Source organism: Tenrec ecaudatus, chromosome 1 (genome assembly GCF_050624435.1).
Source record: "Tenrec ecaudatus isolate mTenEca1 chromosome 1, mTenEca1.hap1, whole genome shotgun sequence".
NCBI classification, from domain to species: Eukaryota; Metazoa; Chordata; class Mammalia; order Afrosoricida; family Tenrecidae; genus Tenrec; species Tenrec ecaudatus.
Genome location: NC_134530.1, coordinates 236,085,015 through 236,109,993, shown reverse-complemented (window position 1 = coordinate 236,109,993; position 24,979 = coordinate 236,085,015). Strand labels below are relative to the sequence as shown.

Below are 24,979 nucleotides of genomic sequence, written 5' to 3'. Positions count from 1 at the left end.
TCTTAGGGCTTAAAAAAAATCTCATCTAACCTTCATTTTTTCCCAGGCCCTATTCATTGCAATCGCTGGGATGGTTAGCCCAGGGAAGAGATGACTCAGGGGGCATTTAATAACTGTCCACAGATATTTTAAAAGTGTCATGTGGAAAAGAAATGGGATTTGTTCTGTATGTCCCCAAAGAAACAGTGGTGGAAAGATACCCCCACAATCGAAGGAAGGACTCTCCAACAATATAGAAGACCTCCAGGGTGCTCCAAAGATCAAATGGGCTCTTTGGGAGGAGTGCTTCAGATCCCATGGTTGGGGGTGGGGGGGGGACATCCTCTTCAGGGACTACTTTGACCAGGAAGCAAGACAAAGATGGGGGATGGATTGCTGGACTATTGGGATCTCTTTCAAGACTGAAGACACATTATTTTATCAGTGATAAAATGTGACTTCTATTAATGTTAAAACTGTTTGAGAACTCCCTTTATCAGAGTAATGTTCTGCTGTTAACAATTTTGAATATCATTTCTCCAACTCTGCATGTGACTTCTGGTCATTAATTGATAATAAATAATCCTCTCAAGATGTACTTTCTCTCTTGTTTGCTCTTTCTAGGCCTCCTGGCATACACCAACTACAGTGTCACAATTACAGCCTGTACATCTGCTGGCTGTACTGCAAGTGGGCCTTTTCTAGGTCAGACGCTGCAGGCGGCCCCTCAAGGTAATGAGGGCAAAAAATAATCCCTGATTGGGGGAGGAGTTTTTGTATAGAATTTTGAAGTGAATGCGGTGTACTTTCTCACAAGAAATGTGAAAGAAGGAATAAAGTTGGTGGTAACAAAAATACCCCCAGAAAATGACATTCTAGATTTCTGCACCTCACTCTGTCTTCATTGAACTCTGGATAGATTCACAAAGTGAGTTTTCTTTCCATTTTTAAAGCCTTTTAAACTTTATTTTCTGAGGTAAAAAAAAAGTTTGTCTACTGGTATATGATGAAAGAGAGATGGGACGTTCTACTCTCCTAGACAGTGCCAGTCTGAGAAACTCACAAGGACCATTCCACCTGGTCCGTTTGGGTCACTATGCATTGACATTGACTCTGGGGCAGTTCATTTAGTGGTATATGAAATTACTCCGAAATAGAAATGTAAGCAAATATCTGTGGGGCACCTAGTACTAAGTGATCACTATAGTTGACCAAAAACAAACCAAAAAAAAAAAAACCTGACTGTGAGAACATACTATGCCCTGTGGTGCTATCGGATAGGCACTGGACAGCTAAGGACAAGATTGGATTTGTTTGTTTATTTTACAAATTTGCAATCAAATGAAAGTGCTAGGGCAAGTACCTAGAATCTTGAACTGGAATCTTGAAGATAATGTTTAGAAAGAACAAACAAAGAGAATGCTGCAGTTATCGGGAAGAGGGGGAAATTATAACCCACTGAGGACATCAAGATCACTTTTTACATAATTTTGAAAGAAAAACAGTGGGAGTGATGTAGTCTGAACCATGGAAAAGGGGGATACAAAGGGAGATCATCATCTCTTAAGGAAAATTGGCAATTTCTATCAAATGTAAAATGTAAATTTCCCATGGCACAACAGTTCTGTTTGCCAGGGGAAACCACTTCCACCACTGCACAAAAAAGGCATGAGCCAGGACGGTGATTGAAACATCCTGTAAAGCACTCAGGTAAAGTGTTGGAGGAAATCTAAATCTAAATCCATAGAGCAATACATATATATACTGTATGAATCCAGATCAGCTCACATTATGAAAACCCAAAAATCAATTTAAAAACGAAGGTGAACTAACCCAAAATGAAGTTATAGAAATATATTTAATGCTTGTTCCCTTTTATGTAAAGTCTCTGAGGTGTGCAGTTAACCCCCTTGACTGCTATCCAAAACGGTGGGTGGTTCAAATCCACCCACAGGTGCCTCAGAAGAAAGATCTTCCCATCTACTCCCCTAAATTCAGCTGTTTACAGCCATGAAAGAGAACTCTACTCTAAGTCACATGGGGTCGCCAGGAGTTAGAACCCAGTCAAAAATAAATTGGATTTTTAACATTATATTTTATGTATAGAAAGCACTCCAGAAAAATGCTTTCATTTCTATAGGTTAATCAATATTATAGGTGCAGGGGAAAATTATGAATGTATATACGACATATACCACCTGACATCAAAAGGTGCCTTTGGGATGGGACCTAGATTTGGGTGATGCCATTTACTTTTAAGAGAAAAATATACACATTAGTTTGTGTTAGTGATCAAGTAATTATTTTGTTACTTCCTGTTATCTTCCTGTGTGGGGAAACTGAGGCAAAAATCATTTTCTAAACAGTACTGTAACGCCATGGGTTCTTGAATGACTTGTCCATTACCCTTCTAATGATAGGGGTGGTTGTACCTCAGAATATTAGACCTGAAATTTCCTACCAGTAAATGGGGAATAAAATGGAAAATTCCACATATGGGGCATATGGCTCCTCCCCAGGAATTCACTAATGATGTTTTCTATATAAAGAATGTTTCATGTCAAAAGCTTAGTGTTCCTTTGAAAGGAAGAAACCAGCAGTGGATTTTTTGGAAAGGTAAACTATCAAATGGATACTTTGATGATAATGGATAATTTCGAAAGGATCTATCAACCAGTTCTGGCTAACACTCAAGCCTGATAAAATAACACAATCTCTTCTTCTAGTTTACTCCACAAAAAATCCATTTATTTAAATTCTGCAGTTATTTTCTCACTCTCCCCAACAAAATTTCTTGAAAGAGTTCAGATTTTATGACTTAAAAATGATAGCTTCTAGCTATATGTGCAAGGTATAATTTATACGTGCAAGGAAATGTGAGGTGAGAAATGCCCTTTATTTCTTTGTTTAATGTTATGTGCCTTACCTTTAACTCAAATAGCTGTACAGAGAAACAATAAACCAAGCGGGCTTTCCTCTGCAAAAGAAACATGGGTTCATAATCCATTCTCCGACTGTGTAAGTGTCATTTGTGAATAACTGATATGTAAAGTGAATATAGTCTGAGTGTTTAACTTGGACTTGGAAGGGCATAAACTGGCAATAACACTAAGTCCTGTGGTTTTGCTGTAAAGTATAAGTACACACACCATTCCATACCACCAAGTCAATATTACCAACTGTAAAATGGAGTTTCCAAGTGAGTCAGAAATCGTGTAAAGGTCTAATAGTTGAGGATCCTACATCAATACAGAGAGAATTAAAGGACCCTTTTCTTTATCAACAGCTTGAGCGCCTTGTATTTTCTCATTTCTATCTAAAAAAAAATGGTAAGGTACTACACCTCGCTACCTCATTGATAAATTAGACCTCAACCTCTATAATTGCCTTACAAAACTATATGCCTTCAGTCAAACAGTGTACAGAGTTGGGATTGGATGGTCGCTCTCCTTTCAGGAACACTGGCCTCCTGCTAACGGGCTCACACATTGGGCTGCTAGCCGCAAGGTCAGCAGTTCGAAACTACCAGCTGCTCCCTGAGAGAAAGACCGGACTTTGTAAAAGTGTTACGGCTGCTGGAACTCTCAGGGGGCACTTCGACCCTGTCCCATCGGGTTTCTTTGAGTTGGATTCCACTCAATGACAGTGAATTTTTTAATTTTGGGTCATCCCGAAGGGATCTCATTTACTCCAGAAGGGAGTTATGCAACGTTGCAAGTATGTTTTCCTCTGGCATTGATAATGTGGAAAGGAAGGCAGATTGTCCTCCAGTGCACTCCATGTTCCTTGTCTTTAAATTGATGGCGTTCCTCCATTCTTTGCTCAAACAATGCCACGCAGGCTCCCTTGGAACTGTCAAATAATGGCTTTAAAACTACATGAAGGTTCACAGCTTCAAAGCACTAAGCTCTAGCCAAGGCCACAATTTTGAATGCCACCAACCTACTAGATGAATATATTTTGATGACTTGCCAGTATTCAAACTTAGTATATCAACATTTAAATCATCTTAGCACCCCCTTACCTGCAATTTGACCTCTTTTTTTTTCAATTTCCCTCTCTCAGATACCACCATCTACTAATACTGCCAAATAATGTAAACCCCACATTAGAATTCTTAATGTTTCGCTTTTCCCTGGAGTCATATAACCACAGAATGTTTTTATACTCATAATCTGTGATATTTGAGGAAATTCCTAACAATTATGTAGATTTTATTTCATTCTGGAGACTAATTCTCTAGAATAAACTAAAATCTCCCTAGGGATTCCTGAAGCTTAATCATATAATCAGCACTTTTGAGCTTTTTTTTTCTTTTGGTTTGTTTTTTGTCTTTTTTTTTCTCCATACTTTCTGCCTCTGCCTTGGTACAGACTGACTCCTATGATTCCCTCTCTTCCGAACTAGTTTGCTTCAGTCGTCATGTTTCTCGTTCCCGGTTTCTCTTACCCTTTATTCAAAATACGCATACCTCACAGCATCACTTTCATATGTAGAATTTTGTCTGAGGATCAACACCCTTTAGACTAAAGAGATGATTAAGTTTTAACTCCTGCCCATGTGGATGTTACTGTGCTTCCCATCTCCTATGCAGTGCTCCAGTCATCCAGGTACTGGGCATGCTCGATTATCTCTGGATCTTTGCAAGGGCTCCCCTCAGTGTGAGTACACACCACCTATTTCCTCACCTATTTCTCCTGGGCTGTCTTAACAACACATACACACAAATGACTGAAACCAGTAGAAATGTAATCTCTCACAGATTTGGAGACTGGAAATCTAAAATCACGTTTTCAGTAGAGCCATTCTTACTCTCAAGCAGGTGTGAGGAATGTCTTGTCTGTGGGCCAGATAGGCCCCAAGAAATCAGCAAAACCAGTTACCATCACGCACAGTCCCAAAGAGAAGCACCTCCAGCCATCGCAATAGAAGTGCGCTGGTGAAATGTCTGACCAACCATCACAGGATAATTCCTCAGTTAATTCTGTAAGGCCCTGAAATGATGTTGTGAAGATCCAAATGGCCCTTGGCAGAATAAAGGTTCCACACCCTGCTTAAAAGGATCTTTAGAGGGATGGTCTTTTCTAGCTCAAGTGTCTCCCCTCACTCCTTGCCAGCCCGTGGCTTGTAAGGAAACCACTTCAATCTCTGCCTCCATCTAAACTCGGATTTCTTCTCTGTGGCTCTCTGGTGTCGGTCATCTTATTATAAAGATACTAGTTATTGGACTTTGGACCCAACCAAACCCAGCATGGCCTCATCTCAACTTGGTTATTTCTACAAGGAGTCTTTTCTATACAGTCTTATTCTGAGGTTCCAGATACATTTGATTTTTCAGGGGACGCTAGTCGGTCCATTCAGCTAACTCTCATGTTTTCAAACATCCCCCTTTTTTTGTAAATCTTCTCTCATGACCTCACCATTTTCCTATCCAAATTTCAACCCACCACCCCAAGTTCTATCAGAGACCGTGCCTAAATGCTTTCATCGCCAGCCTTCCTCCTCTGTCCGCATTTATCATAAAGGCTTTTAAGCTTTTCTTTACTCAGCTTCCTTCATCATAACCCTGTGACCTTGTGAAAGGGTTGGACTGTGTTCCTTATCCCCATGCCCACAGAGTCCAACATAGTAAATGACACAAAATCAGGGAGGTGTTAGGTGAATACATTAACACATGGAATGTGATTTTGAAGATAGGCCAAAACTTGGTGTCTTCATCAACTTCCTGAAGAAAGCTAATCCATAAGAAATGTTGGAATTTTAAAATTGGAATAACTATCTCTAGAGACACAAGGAAGCAGTAACCTGGCATGACGCGCAAGGTAAATGTCACAGCTTGACTACGAAAGATTTCTTGCAACTGCCAAGATGACATATCCTCATATCATGATGCGAGTAACATAGAGCACTTAGCTGCTTACACATTGTGAGATTCATCCTTTCAATCAGACCATGGACACAAGATTATTCTTCACAAGAGCAGAGTGTTCACTGCCCGGTATACCATATGAACCTCAACTTGATTTAAAAACTTGAAGCAAACGCCTCATGGCAGTGATGGGTTGGGGGAGATGGTGTGTGAGCCCAGCCCCCAACAACCCTTAGACTTTGGATCTCTGATGCTATGTGGGTCCTAAGCCCTCCCTGGCTAGGACAACAGCCCCAGTAGCACTTTGTGTCACCAGGCAGGACCACAACCTCACACTAGACAATGTGGCTGTGACTTGGCTCCTCGGGTTAACCCTCAATACGTTTTCTTAATTAAAAATCACCTTCCGGGGAAGGATGGACAGGGACGGGTCTTACATGCATAGGAAACAAAGGCTGTATCTGTGCTCTTTCCCCCATGGGGCAGTTGAAGGACAGGGAAGTGCAGTCCTGCCCAGGTCACAGTGTACAGGTGAAGTGGTGATAAATACTATACTGTAAGCTTCCTGGAGGCAGGAACTGTCTATTGGCTCTCTGATGTGTTCCAGTTACTAAAACAATATTTATCACATAATATCAAAAACTCAAACTCACTGCCATCTAGTCCATGCTAACTCATAGTGACATCATAGGCAGGAGGAATAGACATGTCATGTAGATAATGGGATTCCTGAGTCTGAAGACATACATTTTCAGGGCCTTACAGAATTAACTTAGAAATTATCCTGTGATGGTCGGTCAAACATTTAACTAGCGCACTTCTATTGCGATGGCTGGAGGTACTTCCCAGTTGCCTCCACCTCATGATGAGTCTCCACGTACAGTGTTCACCATCGATGAACTGATCTGTTATGGTGGCCACTGTGCGTTTTCAGTGCCTTCCAAACTGAAGGCTTATTTTCTGGCACTAAAGCCAGATAGGATTTTGTTGTGATCTATAGGGTTTTCACGAACAAAGTTTTGGGGGGAAAGAGGTATTGCATTAGGTAAACCTGCTGTACAAGACCTCTTTTGGGTATTGAAGAACAAGGATGATACTTTGAGGATTAAGATGCACTTGACCCGAGCTATGGTATTCTCCATTACATCATATGCATTTGAAAGTTGGACACTGAATAAGGACAATCGTAGAATAATCGATGCACTCACATTGTGGTACTGAAGAAGAATATAGCACTACAGACTGATCAAAGTACAAACAAAACTGTTGAAAGATATTGACAGGAGCAAGACCAGAGGGTTCCTTAGAGGTGAGAATGACAAAACGTCGTCCCACATACTGTGGACGTGTCGTCAGGAGAGACCAGTCTCTGGAGAAGGACATCATGCTTGGTCAAGTGGAGGGGCAGCGAGAAAGAGGAAGGCCCTAGAGAAGTTAGAATGACACCATTGCTGCATCCATGGGCTCAGGAATTGTAACAACTGTGAAGTAGGCGCAGGACCTTGCAGCCTTTTGTTCTGTCGAGCATAAGGTCACTATGGGTCACAGGCTGCTTGATGGTACCTAACAACAACAACGTTAGGAAGTAGATTGCCAGGTCTCTCCCAAGTCTGTCTTAGTCTAAAAGTTGTACTGAAACCTATTCACCATGGGAAACCCTGCTGGTATTTTAAATACCCACGGCAGTATTTACAGCAGCGGTTCTCAACCTGTCGGGTGTGACCCCTCTGGGGGTCAAATGACCCTTTCCCAGGGGTCACCCGATTCATAACAGTCACAAAATTACAGTTATGAAGTATCAACAAAAATAATGTTATGGTTGGGAGCTCACCACAACACGAGGAACTGTATGAAAGGGTGGCAGCATTAGGAAAGCTGAGGACCACTGATTTACAGTGTCACAGTATCACTCAATCTTCTAGGGTACGTTAACTTACAGAAAAGTAGTGACTTTCACATGTAAAACCTCTGGGGTCAGGCCAATGCTGACTCATATCTACGCATATAGCAGATTTTCAAAGCTAGAATATTAAGTTCACCTAGGAAGACCGTGTTGGAAGAGGAGAAGAGAACTGAATCACAGGGAGGAGAAGAGAAAGCAAAAGACAATAGAAGTGAAGAGGAGATACGTGAGAAGGTGTGCTTCTGAGACACGCTGGCATGTTGAGGTCCGGGAGGGAGAAAGGAGTCAGTAAGTGACCCTTGAGGGAGGAGCCAGAAAGGAGGAAAGCAAGCAGAACATGGATTGTCCCTGAGGCCGAGTGATTTAAAAAGAAACATATTTGTTGAGTTGCAGGCCATTGATATGGCCCTTCTAGCCATGGTTCGTTGCATGGTGCATCATCTTCCTGGACTCTATGCCTGTGCCTGTGATCTCACTTTGGACAGAACTAGAGTGGGATGAAGGCAAGATCTCAGTAGAGAGCGTGAATCACATCACACCGTTTGTCCCCTTGTGGGGAGACAGCAATCACACCTCCACCAGAGCCATGTCTCTCTGTGTAAGAGCTATCTGGGACACAGAGAGAAAGCCCAGGACCATCTGAAGAATACAGTGTGCCGGAAGTGGCAGAGGCTGAGACCAGAGGCAGCAGAGGCTGTGGCACAGACGCTGTGGGCCAGAGTAAAGGAGCCAGGCTGAGACAGAGGCCAAGGCAAGGAGACCGTGAGACGGACAGAGGAGCACGACTGAGACTATGGGACTGTGAGATGCAACAGTGGGTGGGCTTCCTGGTCCACAGACGCCAAGGGACCATGTGGCTGAGAGACGGAGGGCCAGGTAGGAACTTGGCTGCTGGCTGAGGAGAGGTATTGTTGTGGACTACTGACAGTATCCTAACTGTGAATTGATCCTGACTTGTGGTAGCAAGCTAATTCCTAACAACCCTATCATTGTGAGTATTGCCAGTTAGTTCTGAGCGGCCATTGCAAGGAACTATTGAATCCAGCAGAGATGGTGATTGACATGAGAAGGACAGAGTCCCTCAGAATAGGTGAAGAAGGATGGAGCCTAGAGACATAACCGGCCCCTGCCTCATGGCAATAGGCCAGCCAGAGAAGGTCAGATACAGCACGCCATGCTGTTTAATACATTGGTAAAGTGTGTGATTCAGAAAAATGCTAGATTACACATTGGGCTTCTAACTGCAAGGTCAGCAGTTTGAAATCATCAGAACTCCATGAGAAAAATGAAACTTTCTATTCCCATTTAAATCCACAGCTTTGGAAACATGGGACAGTTCTACCCTGGCCTATAGGGTCATGGTAAGGGGGAATCAACTCTAAGGCAGTGAGTTTTCTACAAAGTCCAGGTAAATAAGCATTAGACTCTTAAATTCCTGAATAGTCTCTCAGGTCTTGATTTAAATTTTACTCTACATGGCCGCCAACATGGAGACATGTCCATGTTGTCAGGCAGGCACTTTTACAGGCAATTAAAAAAATAATCAAAGCAATAAATAGATGAACATGTTGATGTATTTTACCTCCAATGTAAATAAAATGTGTTTTTGCTGCTCAGGGAGATTTTTATTTGTTTGAAACTACCTTTTATATCATAAAAGAATTTTAAAGTCAGTTTCAATTGTACTTTCCTACCTTTTATTACCACCGAGACCAGTGTTCGATGGGTAGATTTGTTTGTTTTTTTAAGGCTGTGGCCCTTGTTTCTTTTGTGAATTTTAAGTGTATTCATTTTTATTCTGGTTTTTCCTTTTATAGGGATATTTTTTTTATGACTGGATAGAAGTATGTTGGTTTATGAGGTAATGATGTGACTTTAATCCTAACATAAAAACGTGTGTTATTTTTTGTCAGGAGTCTGGGCAACACCTCGACACATTATCATCAATTCTTCGGCAGTGGAATTACATTGGAGTCAGCCAGAAAAGCCCAATGGCCTCATTTCTCAGTATTGCTTGAGACGTAATGGAACCTTGGCTTTCCTGAGTGGCGGTGAGGAACAGAATTTCACTGATACAAACCTGGAGCCCAACAGCAGGTAAACTGAGCTCAACAGCAAGAAAACTTGACCAGTCTTGCAGTAGGATTTTTGTATTTGAGGCAGGCAGTCGAAAAATATCACATCTCCTATTGAAACAATAGTCAATCCATTAATCCAGCCATCAGTCCATCTACTCATTCTTTAACCACGCTGTTGCTAATGAGCTTTACATCAATTGACAAAGACCCTCGGGCTAAACCATTGTGTTAATCTTCAGATAATATCCAATTCCTTAAAGTGTAAGGAAACAGCAAAGTATGTGAATTAAACTCTCATTGCGAAGAACCTTTAAACATATAAAATACAGAAAGCAGACAAAGGTTTAAATGATGAAATTAGCTGCAAAGACCGGCATTGTGAAACTAATAATAAAAGAGATTTAAAGTTTGTTTTCTACAACATCTACCTTTTGTGTGATAAAATGCCCTCTTTACTTGTTAAACTCTCAATAGCCATAAGAAGTTTTAGGTGAAAAAAATTCCATATATTTGCAATCCATTCCCATTAAGTTCTCAGCAGAGACAAAATATATTTTAGATCAACACAATGTGTTATTGTACAGAGGAGAGATCAATTTAATTTTATTGTACAGAGTAGAAATCAATTTAGAAACGCTTCTCACTGTACAGTTTCCTGAACTCCAACTCATTTAAAAACAGATGATTAATCTGAAACTTCCACCACCTGCTTGTACATTTCAAGACATTCCTGAAAGATCTAAGAAAAGCCATGACTTGCTATTGCTGTTGTATGCCACCGCAGCCTGCTCTGAACGGTCCCCAGAGGGCTTCCAGGCTGTAATCTGTCCTAGAGCAGATCGCCAGGACTTCTCTCTGAGGAGCTGCTGGCAGTTTGAACCTCTGGCCTTCCCATTTAGCAGCCTGGCTCTTAACTGCTTCACAGAAGGTTACCTATGGAGTTGGGAGGGACAGCAATAGTGTACTGTCTTGGGCTGGTAAGACTATGAAGTACAGTAGGAGCTTTTGGTCAGGGACTTAAGGACTGGCAGTTGGTGACAAATTTAGGACTAACAACCCTATAGAAAAGCCAGTAATCTTTGGTCAAGTTTCTTGTGTGTTGCTTTATATTTTAATTATTTGTTTACATACAGATATGTTTATAAATTGGAAGCCCAAACTGGAGGTGGCTGCAATGCTAGTGATGACTATGTTGTACAAACACCTGTATGGACACCGGAAGAAATATATTCTCCATATAATGTAACAGTAAATGGGCCTCGTTCCATATTTCTAGCTTGGACCCCACCAGGTAAATAAGTAAAGTGTCCCTTTCTCTTTTTACCTTCTATATGTGTGTATGAGGTATTTAAAAGGAAATAAGAGATACAGATACAAGTGTAACATTTAGTAAATCTAAAGGACATTGTGTATCTCCTGGACAAATATGAACACAGTAATCAGTAAACACACTGTTGAGTATACAAATGCATTGGTACATACATACAAGCACACACACCTTTCTATCAAAGTATATTTTCCTTCAAATGCCCGTGCTTTAAAAATAAATAAATCTATCTTCTTACTTGTACATACAAGGCAAATCATTTAGGCTGTAATTACCTTGAGCATTCATTTGCAGAGGACTTTAGATTGAGTCAATGGCATTAACTCTTTCCCTGTATGTTATATTGTGGATATGGATTTTGGAAAGACAATAGTTCCTCTACCTGTGAACTGAGACTGGTTATGATGGCTGAGTCTGTGCTGTGTAGCCCCCATTGAACCATCTAGTCAACGGTGGGTTGCTCTTGCAATTCTGTGTATTATTACATTGTGATGTACGGAGGCCAAACGCTGACAGTAGTAATGCTTTGGTAGAAGAATTAGTGTGAAGATATGTCTGCATTCTTTATTAATATGAAAGGACACTTGGAGATTTAGGTCCAGTAAACTTTCAGTGTACTGCAAAACTGTGTAGTTTTTTTTAATATCTAGCCTTAGCATAAATTGAATAAAATTTCCATCAGAATAAGCTTAGCTGGAATTCACAGTGGCACTGTAACATTTCGTTCACACTGTCATTTTGGCCATTAGCAGATCTGTTTCATAGAATAATTAATGGACTCATACATTTCATTGAGTTAAACAGTCATCTCAGTCAAAACCATTAATATAGCCACAGAGGGGAAGGCCCAATCAATAGACCTTACCAGATTGTTGATCTACAGTCACTTTGTGATCTGCAATTCAAACCCACCAATTGCTCTCACAATAATTACAGACTATATATATATATACATATATATACACATACACATATATATCTTCATCCATACCCTGTGAATCCGTTCTACTCTATAACACATTGGGTCCCCAGGGAGTTTGGGGTGGTCATTGGTTGTCGCTACTGTCACGTCAAACGCATGACAATCCTTAGTGCAACAGACCGAACTGTTGGCTGGCACTGCCTCGTCTTCATGATCAATGGTCTAGATGCACCCTTGAAGCCCTGGTGGTCTCATTGGTTTCTTTAGTGCCTTTCAGCCTAGCAGATCTTTCCTCTTGCATCCCTAACACGAGGTGGTGTTCTCTTGTGATTCATAGAGTTTTCACTAACTCATTTTCGGAACGAGACCATCAGACCTCTCTTCCTCAAGCATCGTAATCTGGAAGCTTCACTAAAACCATCGGTGACCCAGTGACATAGCTTCCAGGTCATTGTAGTGTGCCAACAAACCACAGTAAGACAAACAGACAGGGAACATAGAGCTTAATTCTCATACAGCTGCATCCTTTTGAAGTAATCCAAGAATAAGAGAAAAGAATCTGTACTTCCTCAGATTCCTGAGAGAAAAGCTACTAAGAACTTTGTAAGTACAAAAAAAAATTAAGTTGCTCTAAGAGATTAAATATAAATGATTCTATCTACCTTTGTTTTAAAATGCAACATATTAAATTAGACAAACAGAATAATGAATAATTCTAGGATGTTAGCTTTATCTAAGATTTAAGTCTTAGAAGGATAGCTATTTTTTATCTCTGTTCTTAATTTCAATTGAGGTAAACACAAATCTGCCCTGAAAAAAAATATATACAGATGTACGCATCACATGCCTTACAGGGTTGATTTCTACTTTCACGAAACAGTATTGCTATCTTGTGACCTGTTAGCATACTTCCAGTATGGCACTTTTTTTAAATGTTATCGTGGTCTTGATCCAGGGAGTAAATTGAGACTGGAAACTGCCAGTCATGGACCGATTCAATCTTGTGTTGTCTTAATGTTCTTTACCCTATTTCTCTGATTTCTAATATCCATTGCAATGATACACAGAACTCACAGAAAAAAATCATGATCAGTGGGCTTATTAAGAAAATTAACAAGTTGTGACTCACTCACTCACTCTCACTCTCTACTAATTCACTCACTCTCTCACTAATTCACTCACTCACTCAATTATTCTCTCACTCACTTTCTCTCTCACTCACTCACTCACTCTCTCACTCATTGTCTCACTCACTCTCTCATTCACTCACTCTCTCACTCACTCACTCTCTCACTCAGTCATTCACTCTCTCACTCTCACACACACTCTCACTCCCTCTCTCACTCACCCTCTCACTCACTCCCTCTCTCACTCACTCACTCACTCTCACTCACTCACTCACTCTCACTCTCTACTAATTCACTCACTCTCTCACTAATTCACAAAAAAATAAATTAATAAAATTTAAAAAAAAAGAAAATTAACAAGTTGTATTGCCAGTGAGAAATGTTCAGGGTCGAGTCGTTTATCAGAACTTCTTACAAAGTTCTTTCAGGACTGCTCATAAGTGCCAAAGGGCCTACTTCTCTGCTGGAAGCTCAAACCAAAGGCATTCAGCTCAAATGCCATCAGTCAGCAAACCCAGCTCCCTGAATTAAATGCCCAGCGGCACCAAACTCCAGTCAGCCTCAGCCTGAAGGCACTCTGCTCCATTCCATGGGTCAGCAAGTTACAACTTCCCCAATTAAGTACTCAGAGGCACCCCACTCTGCAAGCCAGCCCTCTGCACAGAAGCATTCAGGTCTACTTGCTTTCTGTGCCGGGAGTCCTTCCCTTTGTTCCGCGCTGTGGGTCCTGGTGCTTCTGCTCTTCGGATGTTTTAGTTGTCTTCTGGATCCAGGAAGTTCACTGCATAGGAATCTTGGGTGCAGAAAATGCGCTCCTCTCCTGGTTCTTGCTGGTAATGAGATTCCTTCCCCTGCTGCTCAGAGGATTCATTTTATATGCAGCAGGGTGGCACTGCAGAGAATCCTGTTCACAGTAACTCACAAAGAGATCCTGTCAGAATCTTCCCCCAAGCAGGGGGAAAGGTCGTTCGGAGGAAATTAGAGACTTTGACTAGAAGAACCACATTAAATAATTCATTGGCCTTGCAAGTCGACTCATCAAATATTTCTCAGATTCGAACCAGGATCTTCTGCATTCCCCATTCTCAAAGAACAATGAGCAAAACATCAGGATGAGAGGCAAAGCTGGTGATCTCATAGCTCCGTGACCAGGAAGCTCATGGTCTATCAAGTCATCAATTATTTTGACATTTATATCCATAGAAACTGTATTTGCTAATCTGAAGGCTTCACATTCAGTGCAGATTTTTAAAAAACCTTTCTTGGAAGGTAACCAAAGGAAAATGAAAGAGAAACCCAGGACTCATACCCCAGTGGTGTCATTTATTAGCTGACCTTTGACAAGCCAATTTCTCTCTGTACCCTTAGTTTTCCTCCATCTATTCAAGGGAGATAAGGCTAGTACATATATGTAGGGTAATAGTAAAGATTAAATGAGATCATTTAAGTAATTGATATATCATCTTGTCTACATAATGGTCTGTAGATAGTGAATATTATTGCTGTGGAGAATAACTTCTTGCATTTTTATTCATTTTTAATGTATTCAGAAATTTCCAAGATTTCAAACTTTTTGGCATTTTGTTTTCGCTGTTTTAATTCAGCATCACATTTTGTCTTTATTATTTCCATGTAAAAAGGACTAAAGTAAACTAATACACAATTTTCACGTGTTTAATATAGCCTGAACTCATGCCTGCCCTGGGCTTTGCAGAAATCCTTCATTCCAGTCAATCCTGGGGATAGTGTGGAAACGCTTTACCCACATACTCTGTCCATTTAACCAATGGTTAATAAATCTATAACATTCACACCTGTCAATCTTTTCGTTTCAGATGCACAAAATCCATTACGGAGACCCTGTAATATATGGAAAGATTAAAATCTTAAATTAAACTTTTTTCCTGGTGCCTAGAAGGATTTTGAACTCAGTAAACAGGCAGATGATTTTTGACTTGTGTATAATCTAAAGTTGATTTTATTGGAAAATACCTCATGCTATGTTTTGATTTGGATAATAAAAACATTTTTCTGCTCCTAAATAGTGATATATATATATACGTATATATATATATATCTTTAAAACAGAGAGAAAGCAAACTTGTTCTAACAGAAGGTTATCAGTTTGCTCCTACTCAAGAGCATGCTAGGGGTGCCTCCTTCTTCCTTAGCATTTCAGAACAATTGCACAAAGTCCGGAGCTGAATAACGGGCTAACTCTCCATAGCGGTACCTGGCAAGCCGGAAGGAACATTAAGGATCAAATGGAAAGCTTTTGCAAAGACAGATGCTCAACCCCAAATTTACTGAACCAAAATCTCATGGAATGGAGTCAAGGAATCTAGGTCTTCATGAAAACTCCTCAATGATGTAGATACACTACCGAATGTAGAAGCCATGGGTTTTACCCATCAAGACATGTGGTTAATTGCAGTGATTCTCTGAAAACATCAGTCAGACCAGTTTCTCATAAATACCTAATGGCAATATATAGTTTATATTCTAATTGAAATGTGTTTTATGGTGAACATGGTTTTAGGCTGGTGAGTTATTAGGAGGGGAAAACATAGTCTATGTAAACATCAACCTGTATAGCAAGAGAAAAATTACCTAGACAATTAACAGGGTCTTTAATTTTTTAATTATGGCTTAAAAATACAAAAATATATTATTGTATTACATGTTTGGACATCTTCCTAATTAAATGAGGTGATACCTAGCTAGGGAACATATGAGAATATCCAGGGGGTGGGGAGGTTGGGGACATGAGTAACTATAATTAATAGTGATTGTATATGTACATTTATATTATGTGCCACTCATTAAATCCCTACTGTGTGCCAAACACACAGATAAGCCTTTCCCCTGCTTTACTTCAGTTCATTTTCATGCAAACCCAAGGAGACAAAAATTTTGTATTACCTCCATATTAAGAGTAAAAAAAATGGAATCTTAAAAAAGCAATTCAATATGCTCAAGGTCACACGGCAGAGCCAGGGGTGAAACTCAGGTCTGCTCTCAGCTTCTGCCTTGTATAGAGCTATTCTTGTATGGGGCCATAACTCTTACATCCAAATCAACTATTATGTATTGCCCACATCCTCTCAGATTTCTGATGGAATAACGAATTTTTTTATAGTATCCCAAAAGGCCAAAACAGAAATCCTTGCCAGCCAGTTGATTTCGATTCATAGTGCCGCTAAAGACCAGAATAGAATGCCTCTGTAGATTTCCTAAATTGCAATCTTTACAGGAGCAGACCCACCCTTTTCTCCCACAGAGCAGCTAGGTTTGAGCCACTACCTAGCACTTCACCCACTCCATCACTAGGTCCTCCAAGAAACCTATGCCCACTTCTAGAGTCAATTCCGTCTCATATCAAGCTTGTTGATTTTATTGGAAAATGCCTCCTACTAGAGAACTGTCTTTGTGGGATTCCAAGAGCACAGTAGAACTGCCCGTGCGGGTTTCCAAGGCTATACATTTTTACCGTGGCTGAAAGCCTCATCTCTATCCCTTGGAGCATCTGGGGGTTTTGAAAGGCTGACCTTGCCATTAGCAGCACCATGTGCCGTCCACTCTACCACTGCAGGACCTTAAAGCAGAGATAGTGTTTGGCAAAGCCGAATTCTTTTAAAGAATGATGTACTGCTGGGCCTGTCAAGACCAGAAGCATTCATGGTGGAAAATGACAATTCTCTGAATGGAAAGTATGCACCTGGCAGTAGTTATCTCTGGGTGCATGAAATAACTAGTAACTGGATAGCTTTATTGATAGATCCGAAATTCAGACAGAATAAGATATGGCAAAACCAAATTCCTGGTGCCAGAGGATTTTAATTAGCCAGGGAAATGTAGTGATTTCTCAAGTATTTATAATAATGTCATTCAAAGAAAGACTATCTTAAATTATTAGTGGACTCTTCCGCCCCACCATGGCCGAAACTGACACAAAGTAGTGGGCAAGTCCTCAGGGTGAGTGGGCCATATCTGGTGGGGAGCCCCGTGGGGAGCTGAGGTGAGCACCCCCAGTCCCACCATCTGCATGGGCAGGCTGGGGCCTCCGGGCCGGAGCAAAGAGCTGAGCACTGGGGGTCTCCCATAGGATGGCTGGAATCTTGCTGGGTGAGATGGCACTGTGTGCAAAAAAGCACCCCCGCCCCCCAGAAGAGGAAAGGAGGGTGATGGCCAATGACCAAGATAAAATGAAAAATTCCAGTATGCATCAAGACATCCAAGTACAGTATTATCACCTTCCTGCCTGTCAACTTCTTTGAGCGGTTCCCAGAAGTTGCCAACACCTACTTCCTGGTGCTTCTCTGTCCTGGTTCACCACCATTGTGCCTTTGGTCCTTGTTCTCACCATCACAGCTGTCAAAGATGCCACTGATGGCTATTTCCGCCATCAAAGTGATGACTTGGTGAATAACCATCAATGGAATCCTCCAGCAGGAGCAATGGATGAATGTCTGTGTTGGTGATATTACCAAGATGGAAAATAACTAGATTGTGGTAGCAGACCGCTTCCCACTCTCCAGCCGTGAGTCCCATAGCCCGTCTTACCCAGAATCAGCAGAGCTCAGTGGAGAGACCAACATGAAAGTGACCAAGCGATTCCAGTCACCTCAGAACTGGGAGACATCGGAGGACCTGTGAATCACCCAACAATGAGCTGGACAAGCTCAGGGGACCTTCTACTGGAAGGAGAACAAGCTCCCCCTGAGCAACCAAAACATGCGGCTGTGGGGGTGCGTGCTGCACAACACCAACGGTGCTTGTGTCCGGTTGGTGCTCTTCTGAGGCCTCGACATCAAGCTGATGCAGAACAGCAGCAGGACAAAGTTCAAGAGCACCGGCCTTCTCATGAACACCCTGTTGCTGCGGATCTTTGAACTCCTGGCTGCATGGGAATGATCCTGGCCACTGGCAATGCCATTTGGGAGCACGGGGTTGGGATGTGCTTTCGGGTCTACCTACCTTGTGATGAGTCTTTGAACAGTGCTTTTTACTCCAGTTTCCTCTCCTTCTGGTTCTACATCCTCCTCCTCAACCCCGTTGTGCCCTTCTCAAGAACTTGGATGCCAGGTAGGCCTCTTCTCCGCCCCAGGGTCCAGGCAGTCACTTGGAAAAGCTCTTCCCATCCCCACCCCCCTACCCCAGCCCCACACCCACCTTGAAGAGGAACTCTTTTTTTTTTACATTTTATTAGGGACTCATACAACTCTTATCACAATCCATACATATACATACATCAATTGTATAAAGCACATCCATACATTCCCTGCCCCAATCATTCTCAAAGCATTTGCTCTCCACTTAAGCCCCTTGCATCAGGTCCTCTTTTTTTTCCCCTCCCTCCCTTCTCCCCCCTCCCTCATGTGCCCTTGGTAATTTATACATCGTTAATTTGTCATATCTTGCCCTATCTGGGGTCTCCCCTCCCCCCCCCTTCTCTGCTGTCCCTCTCCCAGGGAAGAGGTCACATGTGGATCCTTGTAATCAGTTCCCCCTTTCCAACCCACTCACCCTCCACTCTCCCAGCATCACCCCTCACACCCTTGGTCCTGAAGGTATCATCCACCCAGGATTCCCTGTGTCTCCAGTCCTCATATGTACCAGTGTACAGCCTCTGCCCTATCCAGCCCTGCAAGAAGGAGCTCTGCCCTATCCAGCCTTGAAGAAGGAGCTCGGAATGTTGTTTGGAATTTTGTTTCCTGCACCATGAACATGTGCACATGTTCACAGTCATCTTTGGGTGCCCGGTGCTTTGGGCTGTATTAGGGAAAATGGCAAAGTGGCTTACTCCACACACACATGTATGGCATGCTTACTGGGTGCAGGGAAGCTTGGTAGGTGCTATGCGCGGCACCCTTCATCCCTTCAGGAGTTTCTGCTAGAGGTAGAAAAATCTAAATGTTTAACAGAAAGCCAGAGTGGGTGCTATGGAAGTCACTACAGGGTGACAGCGGCCACGGGCCGCCGCAGCGCCTGCTGTTGTCACCACCCGCTGTGCCCCTTCGCCCAGTGCCTCCCCAGCCTGGGAGATCACATTTGTAAAATCATTTTATTGGGGCTCATACAACTCTTATCACAATCCATACACACATCAATTGAGTAAAGCACCCTTATACATTCATTGCCCTCATCATTCTCAAAATTTGCCTTCCACTTGGGTTCCTGGAATCAGCTCATTTTCCTCCCTGCTCCCCCTCCCTCAGGAACCCTTAATAATTTATAAATTATTATTTTATCTTATCTTACACTGCCCGGTGTCTCCCTTCACCCACTTTCCTGTTGCCCATCCCCCAGAGAGGAGGTTATATATAGATCCCCAGGATCGGTTCCCCCTTTTTACACCCCCTTTCCCTCCTGGTATTGCCACTCTCACCATTGGTCTTGAGGGATTCATCTTTACTAGATTCCCTGTGTTTCCAGATCCCAACTGTACCACTGTGCATCCTCTGGTGTAACCAGGTTTGCAAGGTAGAATTGGGATCATGATTGTTGGGTGGGGGAGGGGGGGGAGAAAGTATTTAAGAACTAGAGGAAGGTTGTGAGTTTTATGATTGCTACACTGAACCCTGAGTGACTCATCTCCTCCCCACTACCCCTCTCTCTGCAAGGGATGTCCAGTTGTCGGCAGATGGGCATTGGGTCCCCATCATGCAGTCCCCTCATTCATGATGATATGATTTTTTTCCCCCGCCTTTGTTGCTTGAAACCTGGTCCCCTCGGCCCTTCATGATCACACATGTTGGTGTGTTGCTTCCATGTGGGCTTTGTTGCTTCTGGGCTGGATGGCCGCTTGTTTACTTTCAAGCCTTTAAGTCCCCAGACTCTCTCTTTCTCAATAGCCTGGCACTGTCAGCCTTCTTCACCACACTTACTTATGCACACATTCGCCTTCAGCATGTAAGTGGGGAAAGTGATCACACAATAATGGTTTTTGTTCTTTGGTGTCTGCTATCTGATCCCTTCAACACCTCATGTTCATTTAGGCTTGTGTGCTTCTTCTCTGTGGAATTTGTTGCTTCTGAGCTAGATGGCCGCTTGTTCACCTTCAAGCCTTTAAGACCCCAAATGCTATATCTTTTGGATAGCTGGGCATCATCAGCTTTCTTCACCACGTTTATGAAAGTATGGAGGTGAAAGGTGCAGTGTGCTTGTTCTGACTGATACAAGATAGCGGGCAGCGTGGAACTAAAGAGCAAAAAGTCAAGAGAATGTGGCTGCTAGCGGGGAGATCTGCAGTAGGCCGGAGACCCATGAGCAGGATGGAGACCCATGAATAGGATGAAGACCCGTGAGCAGGATGGAGACTGAGCAGACCGGGGACCTAGGGCAGAGCTCATGTCTGCGCTTGGCTGTGGATACTGAGCTGAGTCAGTTTCCGAGGACATCTGTAGTCGATAACAGCAAGGTGGTCAAATTGCACACCTTCGAATCCCCTTCCAACCCCAGACATCAGAATCATGAGAGTAGGAGGTGAGAGGGGGCAGAGAAGGGGAGCTGATAGCATCGATGACTGCAGAACCCCACTCAAGGGGTGTGACAACAGAATTGCATGTGAGTGGATATCATGGATGGTGTAAGATGTGGCAAAACTAAATAAATACACGAATAAATAAGGGTGGGTGGGAGGTGATAACGGGAAGCTGATGTCAAGGAGTTCAAGAAGAAAAAATATTTGAAACGGCTTCTGGTAGCAAATGTCCAATATTGCTTAATGTGATTGAATGATGGAGTGTTATGATATCTGTCAGAACTCTCAATAAAATTCTTTCCTTTTTTTGGTAGACATACTTTCTAAGCAAATCTTAGTTGAATTTGCTCCATTATTGCTTGACAAGTGGTGGAAGTAATAGTATTTAAACTCTTCTAGTTTCTCATCTATAAATCAAAGCCCCACACTATGACGGCCAACTATAACAATCTTTTGTAGGGTTTCCATGGCTGTAAATCTATGGCAGCAGATTGCCTCATCTTCTTCCCTTGAAGCCACTGAGAGTAATTGAACCTCTGATCTTGTGGACAGCAGTCAAGTGCCTAACTCACAGCACCACCTGGTCCCCTTTTGGATCTATAAAATGGGGTATTAAAATATTGCCCTGGATTGGTGTTATATAATGTAAATAAGATAGCATGATAAAACATTTAGTGGGTTCTGGATAGATGCTGGCCATTTTTATTCCAATCTGCAGGCAACACAAACCAGGTTCACTTATCCCTAGACAATCCGTTTCAGCTTTTACCAGCTCCAAACCTTGTGTCATGAATTGTACATTCATTTGTAAGAGAGTCAAAGATATGCATTGCCTTAGTGAATTAAAAACTACATGAAATAAAGGAGTACGCTCTTAGAGAACATAAATAGTTTTCTCAGAGTAAGAATGGAAATAGATATCCCTACTGCTTGGAAATGTAAACATTTAGAACTATCTAAATTCTGAAGGTAATAATGAGACTTTTTAATTTATCAAGGTGGTGACTATAATTTGCACACTTAATCATATTCTAACTAATAATGCCCCTGCATTTAACATGCATATCTTCTCACTGGAGATGGTGATTTATGTGAGTTTAGTGCATAAAATCTGATACAGGTGTTTTTTCTTTCACATCTGTCTCTAATTCAATTAAATAAAGCAATTGGCAACAATCCTTCCATAGTGAAATCATTTTAATTCTTATTGTTTAGAAACATAAATCCTTTCTATTAATCACATTGTGATTAGACAGTCACTAGCCATAATATGGCCCATTACAAAGCCCTGGTAGCATTGTAATATACATATTGGGCAGCTAACTGAAAGGTTGATGGTTCAAACCAACTAGCAGCTCCAAAAGAGAAAGATGAGGTTGTCTGCTCCTATAAAGATTTAGAGTCTCAGACACCCTATATAGGGTTGCTTATGTTTTGGACGGCTAACTACAGAGTCAGCAGTTCAAAATCACCCACAGGTCCGTGGGAGAAACACAACGCAGGGCTTTCGAGTCCCGTAAACAGTTACTGCCCTGGAAACTCACAGAAGCACTTCTGCCCTGTCCTCTAGGCTCACTATAGATCGGGATCTACTAGATGGCAGTGAGTCCTGAATCAGGCTGAACTCAATGGTCCCAAACTCTATTTTCAAATCTACTGTAAAGGTCAGATCTTCAACAATCAAGGGAATGACACAGTGCAGGGCAGTGCTCCTTCTATATGGGATCACCACGAGTCAGAGGCCAACATGACAGCAGCTAAAGCATTGTGAAAATTCTTGGTCTCTCTTAATCAATCAAAATTCATTAGTCTGAGGGTGTCAGGAGTAAAGTGGGTGAGCATAAAGGCTCTCTGGAGGTGTGAAGACCTGTTCAGGCTGCACAATTTCGCCTTACCTTGAAGAGACGTTTGAGTATCCACCATCAGCCATGATCTCTCAAGCCCACTGCTGCATTCACCATACTGCCACCTTGCTTTTTCTCTGCTCCAACTCTTTTTCTGGGACCATAGCAACCACCTCCTAATTCAGTGTCAGTCTCCGGGCAGCCCGTAGACCAATATGTGTGTGTAAGCTCTTTGTCGTCATCCCGCAAGTCTGGCTACCTCCAACTTAGCTTAAACTTTGCTTCTACCATAAAAACCTACTCTGACTCTCCAAGTCTATGTCAACTATTCAGCCCATAATTGCTCTTAATCCTCTTTTTCCTTGCCTTTCCTCTCAATCTTTAGACTATAAGCACCCGAGGTAATGATTGGATGTTACTTTGATATTCCACGTGTCTGTAAAAATATTTATTGCCTCATAAATTATCAAACTCATCTTCACTAGAATTCGAGTGAAGGAAGGAAGAAAAATTGATGAATAAATTAATGAAGTTGCAATATTAACCTCAGGAAACATCACTCAAACCTCCTTACTCACCCCTTCCTTTCCTGACATCCTGAACTCTTTCAAGTTATGCCTGTCTTCTGTTTACGTAACACCAAATTATTTGCCACTGAGCTGACTCTGACTCATGGCAGTCCACATGGGTCAGAGCCACACCTGTGCTACATAGGTTGCCAATGGCTTAATTTTGAGAAGTAGCTCTCCAGGCCTATCTTCAGAGATGGTCCTTGAGGCTCCAAACTTTGAGTTAGCAGCTGAAGGCATCAATCATTTGTACCACTCCAGGACACCTTATCTGACACCTCCCTTCCTTTGTCTATATTCTCCTGTAAGCTTGAGAGCTGTGTTCTAACCCTTAAGTGACTGACTCTACAAGTGGTCAACAAAACTCCCACTCACTCCTTGCTACAATGTATGCTTTAAAATTGTTATTGTTTTATTAAATTATTTACTGTTACCGTGGAAGGAGCAGTCCAGCGATCAAACAACACATTGCTTTGAGTGAATCTGCACCACAAGACCTCTTTGCAGTGTTGAAAAGAAAGGATATTACTTTGAGGACTAAGGTGTACTTGACCCTAGCCATGGTATTTTTAATTGTTTCATATGAATGTGAAGGTTGGACATTGAATAAGGAAAAACAGAGAAGAATTGGTGTATTTTAATTATGGCTCCGGCAAAGAATATTGAAAGTATAATGGACTTCCAAGAGCACAAACAGATGTGTCTTGGAAAAAGTACAGTCAGAATGTTCCTTAAAAATGAGGATGTTAATAACCATGGACTGTGGACATATTATCAGGAGAGATCAGTCCCTGGCAAAGGACAGCATGTTTGTTAAAGTTGAGGGGCAGCTAAAAATAGGAAGGCCCTTCAACAGTTGAATTGACACAGTGGCTGCAACAATGGGCTCCAACTTAACATTTTGGGGGATGGCACAGGGCCAGGCAGTGTTTCCTTCTGTTGGACCTTTGAAGGATCACTGTGAATTGGAATTGACTTTGCAGCACCTAACAACAACAAGTTTAAACTTGATCAGTTTGACTAGAACATAGGAAATGCCAGGGAGAAGAGCTTGTGATAGCAATGACAGAGGTGATGGGTGGGACCAGGGACATGAGGGGTCACGTGTGTTCAGTTCATTCTTTTTCACTGATTGCCTTTTCTCTCTCTCTAATCAGATATATGAAATATGTACTTAACTTCACTCCATTCTATGGTTTTTGTAAACTTTTTTTCTCTCCTGACAATTCATGACTCTAGCCAATCTGACAAACAGTCCTAAACTGAAATTATTTGACACTCAGGCTTGCTAGCCCTGCAGGGAGCTGGTTCTAAAGTTTAATGATCATCTGGTATAAATGTCTCAGCAAATCTCTCACCTTTGCTGATTGGTTTGCTTTCAAACCTCAACTTTGGGGTTTTCTTCCCCATTCATATCATATTTATTTAACTTCCAGAATACAAACAGGTTGAAGAAAATCTATCAGCTGATCAACACAAGTTACCCACTAAATATCTGTTAGCCTTCCCTTTATTTGTCAGGATTACAGAAATAGTAGCCAGAATACTGGTGCAAAAGCCAGAAAAATGTAGATTAAAATGCTCATACTAGTTTTGAGACGCCGGGTAAATGATTGCACCTTTCTTTTCATCAACTGAAAAAGAGAAGATGAGTAGAGGCCCTACCCACCTCACAGGGTATGTGAATGCTAAGTGACATCATCCTTGTATTTAATAAAGGCTTATTGCCTAACTATGTGTGCCAAGCACTGGTCTGGACTTTAAAGCTCCAGAGAGAGAAGAAGCAAACAGAGGAAAAGGGATGGGGTGCGGGGAGGAATTCCTCCAAAGTGTTTTAAAATAAAGAAAATGTTGAGCTCTGCCTTCTAAAGACTTAAT

At 41.9% G+C, this 24,979-nt stretch overlaps 1 protein-coding gene and 1 pseudogene across 1 annotated transcript in view; both read left to right on the top strand.

Annotated features, from left to right (window-relative positions):
- USH2A (usherin) overlaps positions 1-24,979 on the top strand; it is a 987,589-nt gene that overhangs the window by 805,793 nt on the left and 156,817 nt on the right. Inside the window, exons 56-58 of the mRNA XM_075540576.1 lie at positions 604-711; positions 9,665-9,848; positions 10,963-11,120. Coding sequence (XP_075396691.1) covers positions 604-711; positions 9,665-9,848; positions 10,963-11,120 — 450 coding nt within the window. The remainder of the gene's footprint in view (positions 1-603; positions 712-9,664; positions 9,849-10,962; positions 11,121-24,979) is intronic.
- On the top strand, positions 17,336-18,382 carry LOC142429629 (phospholipid-transporting ATPase ID pseudogene; annotated as a pseudogene).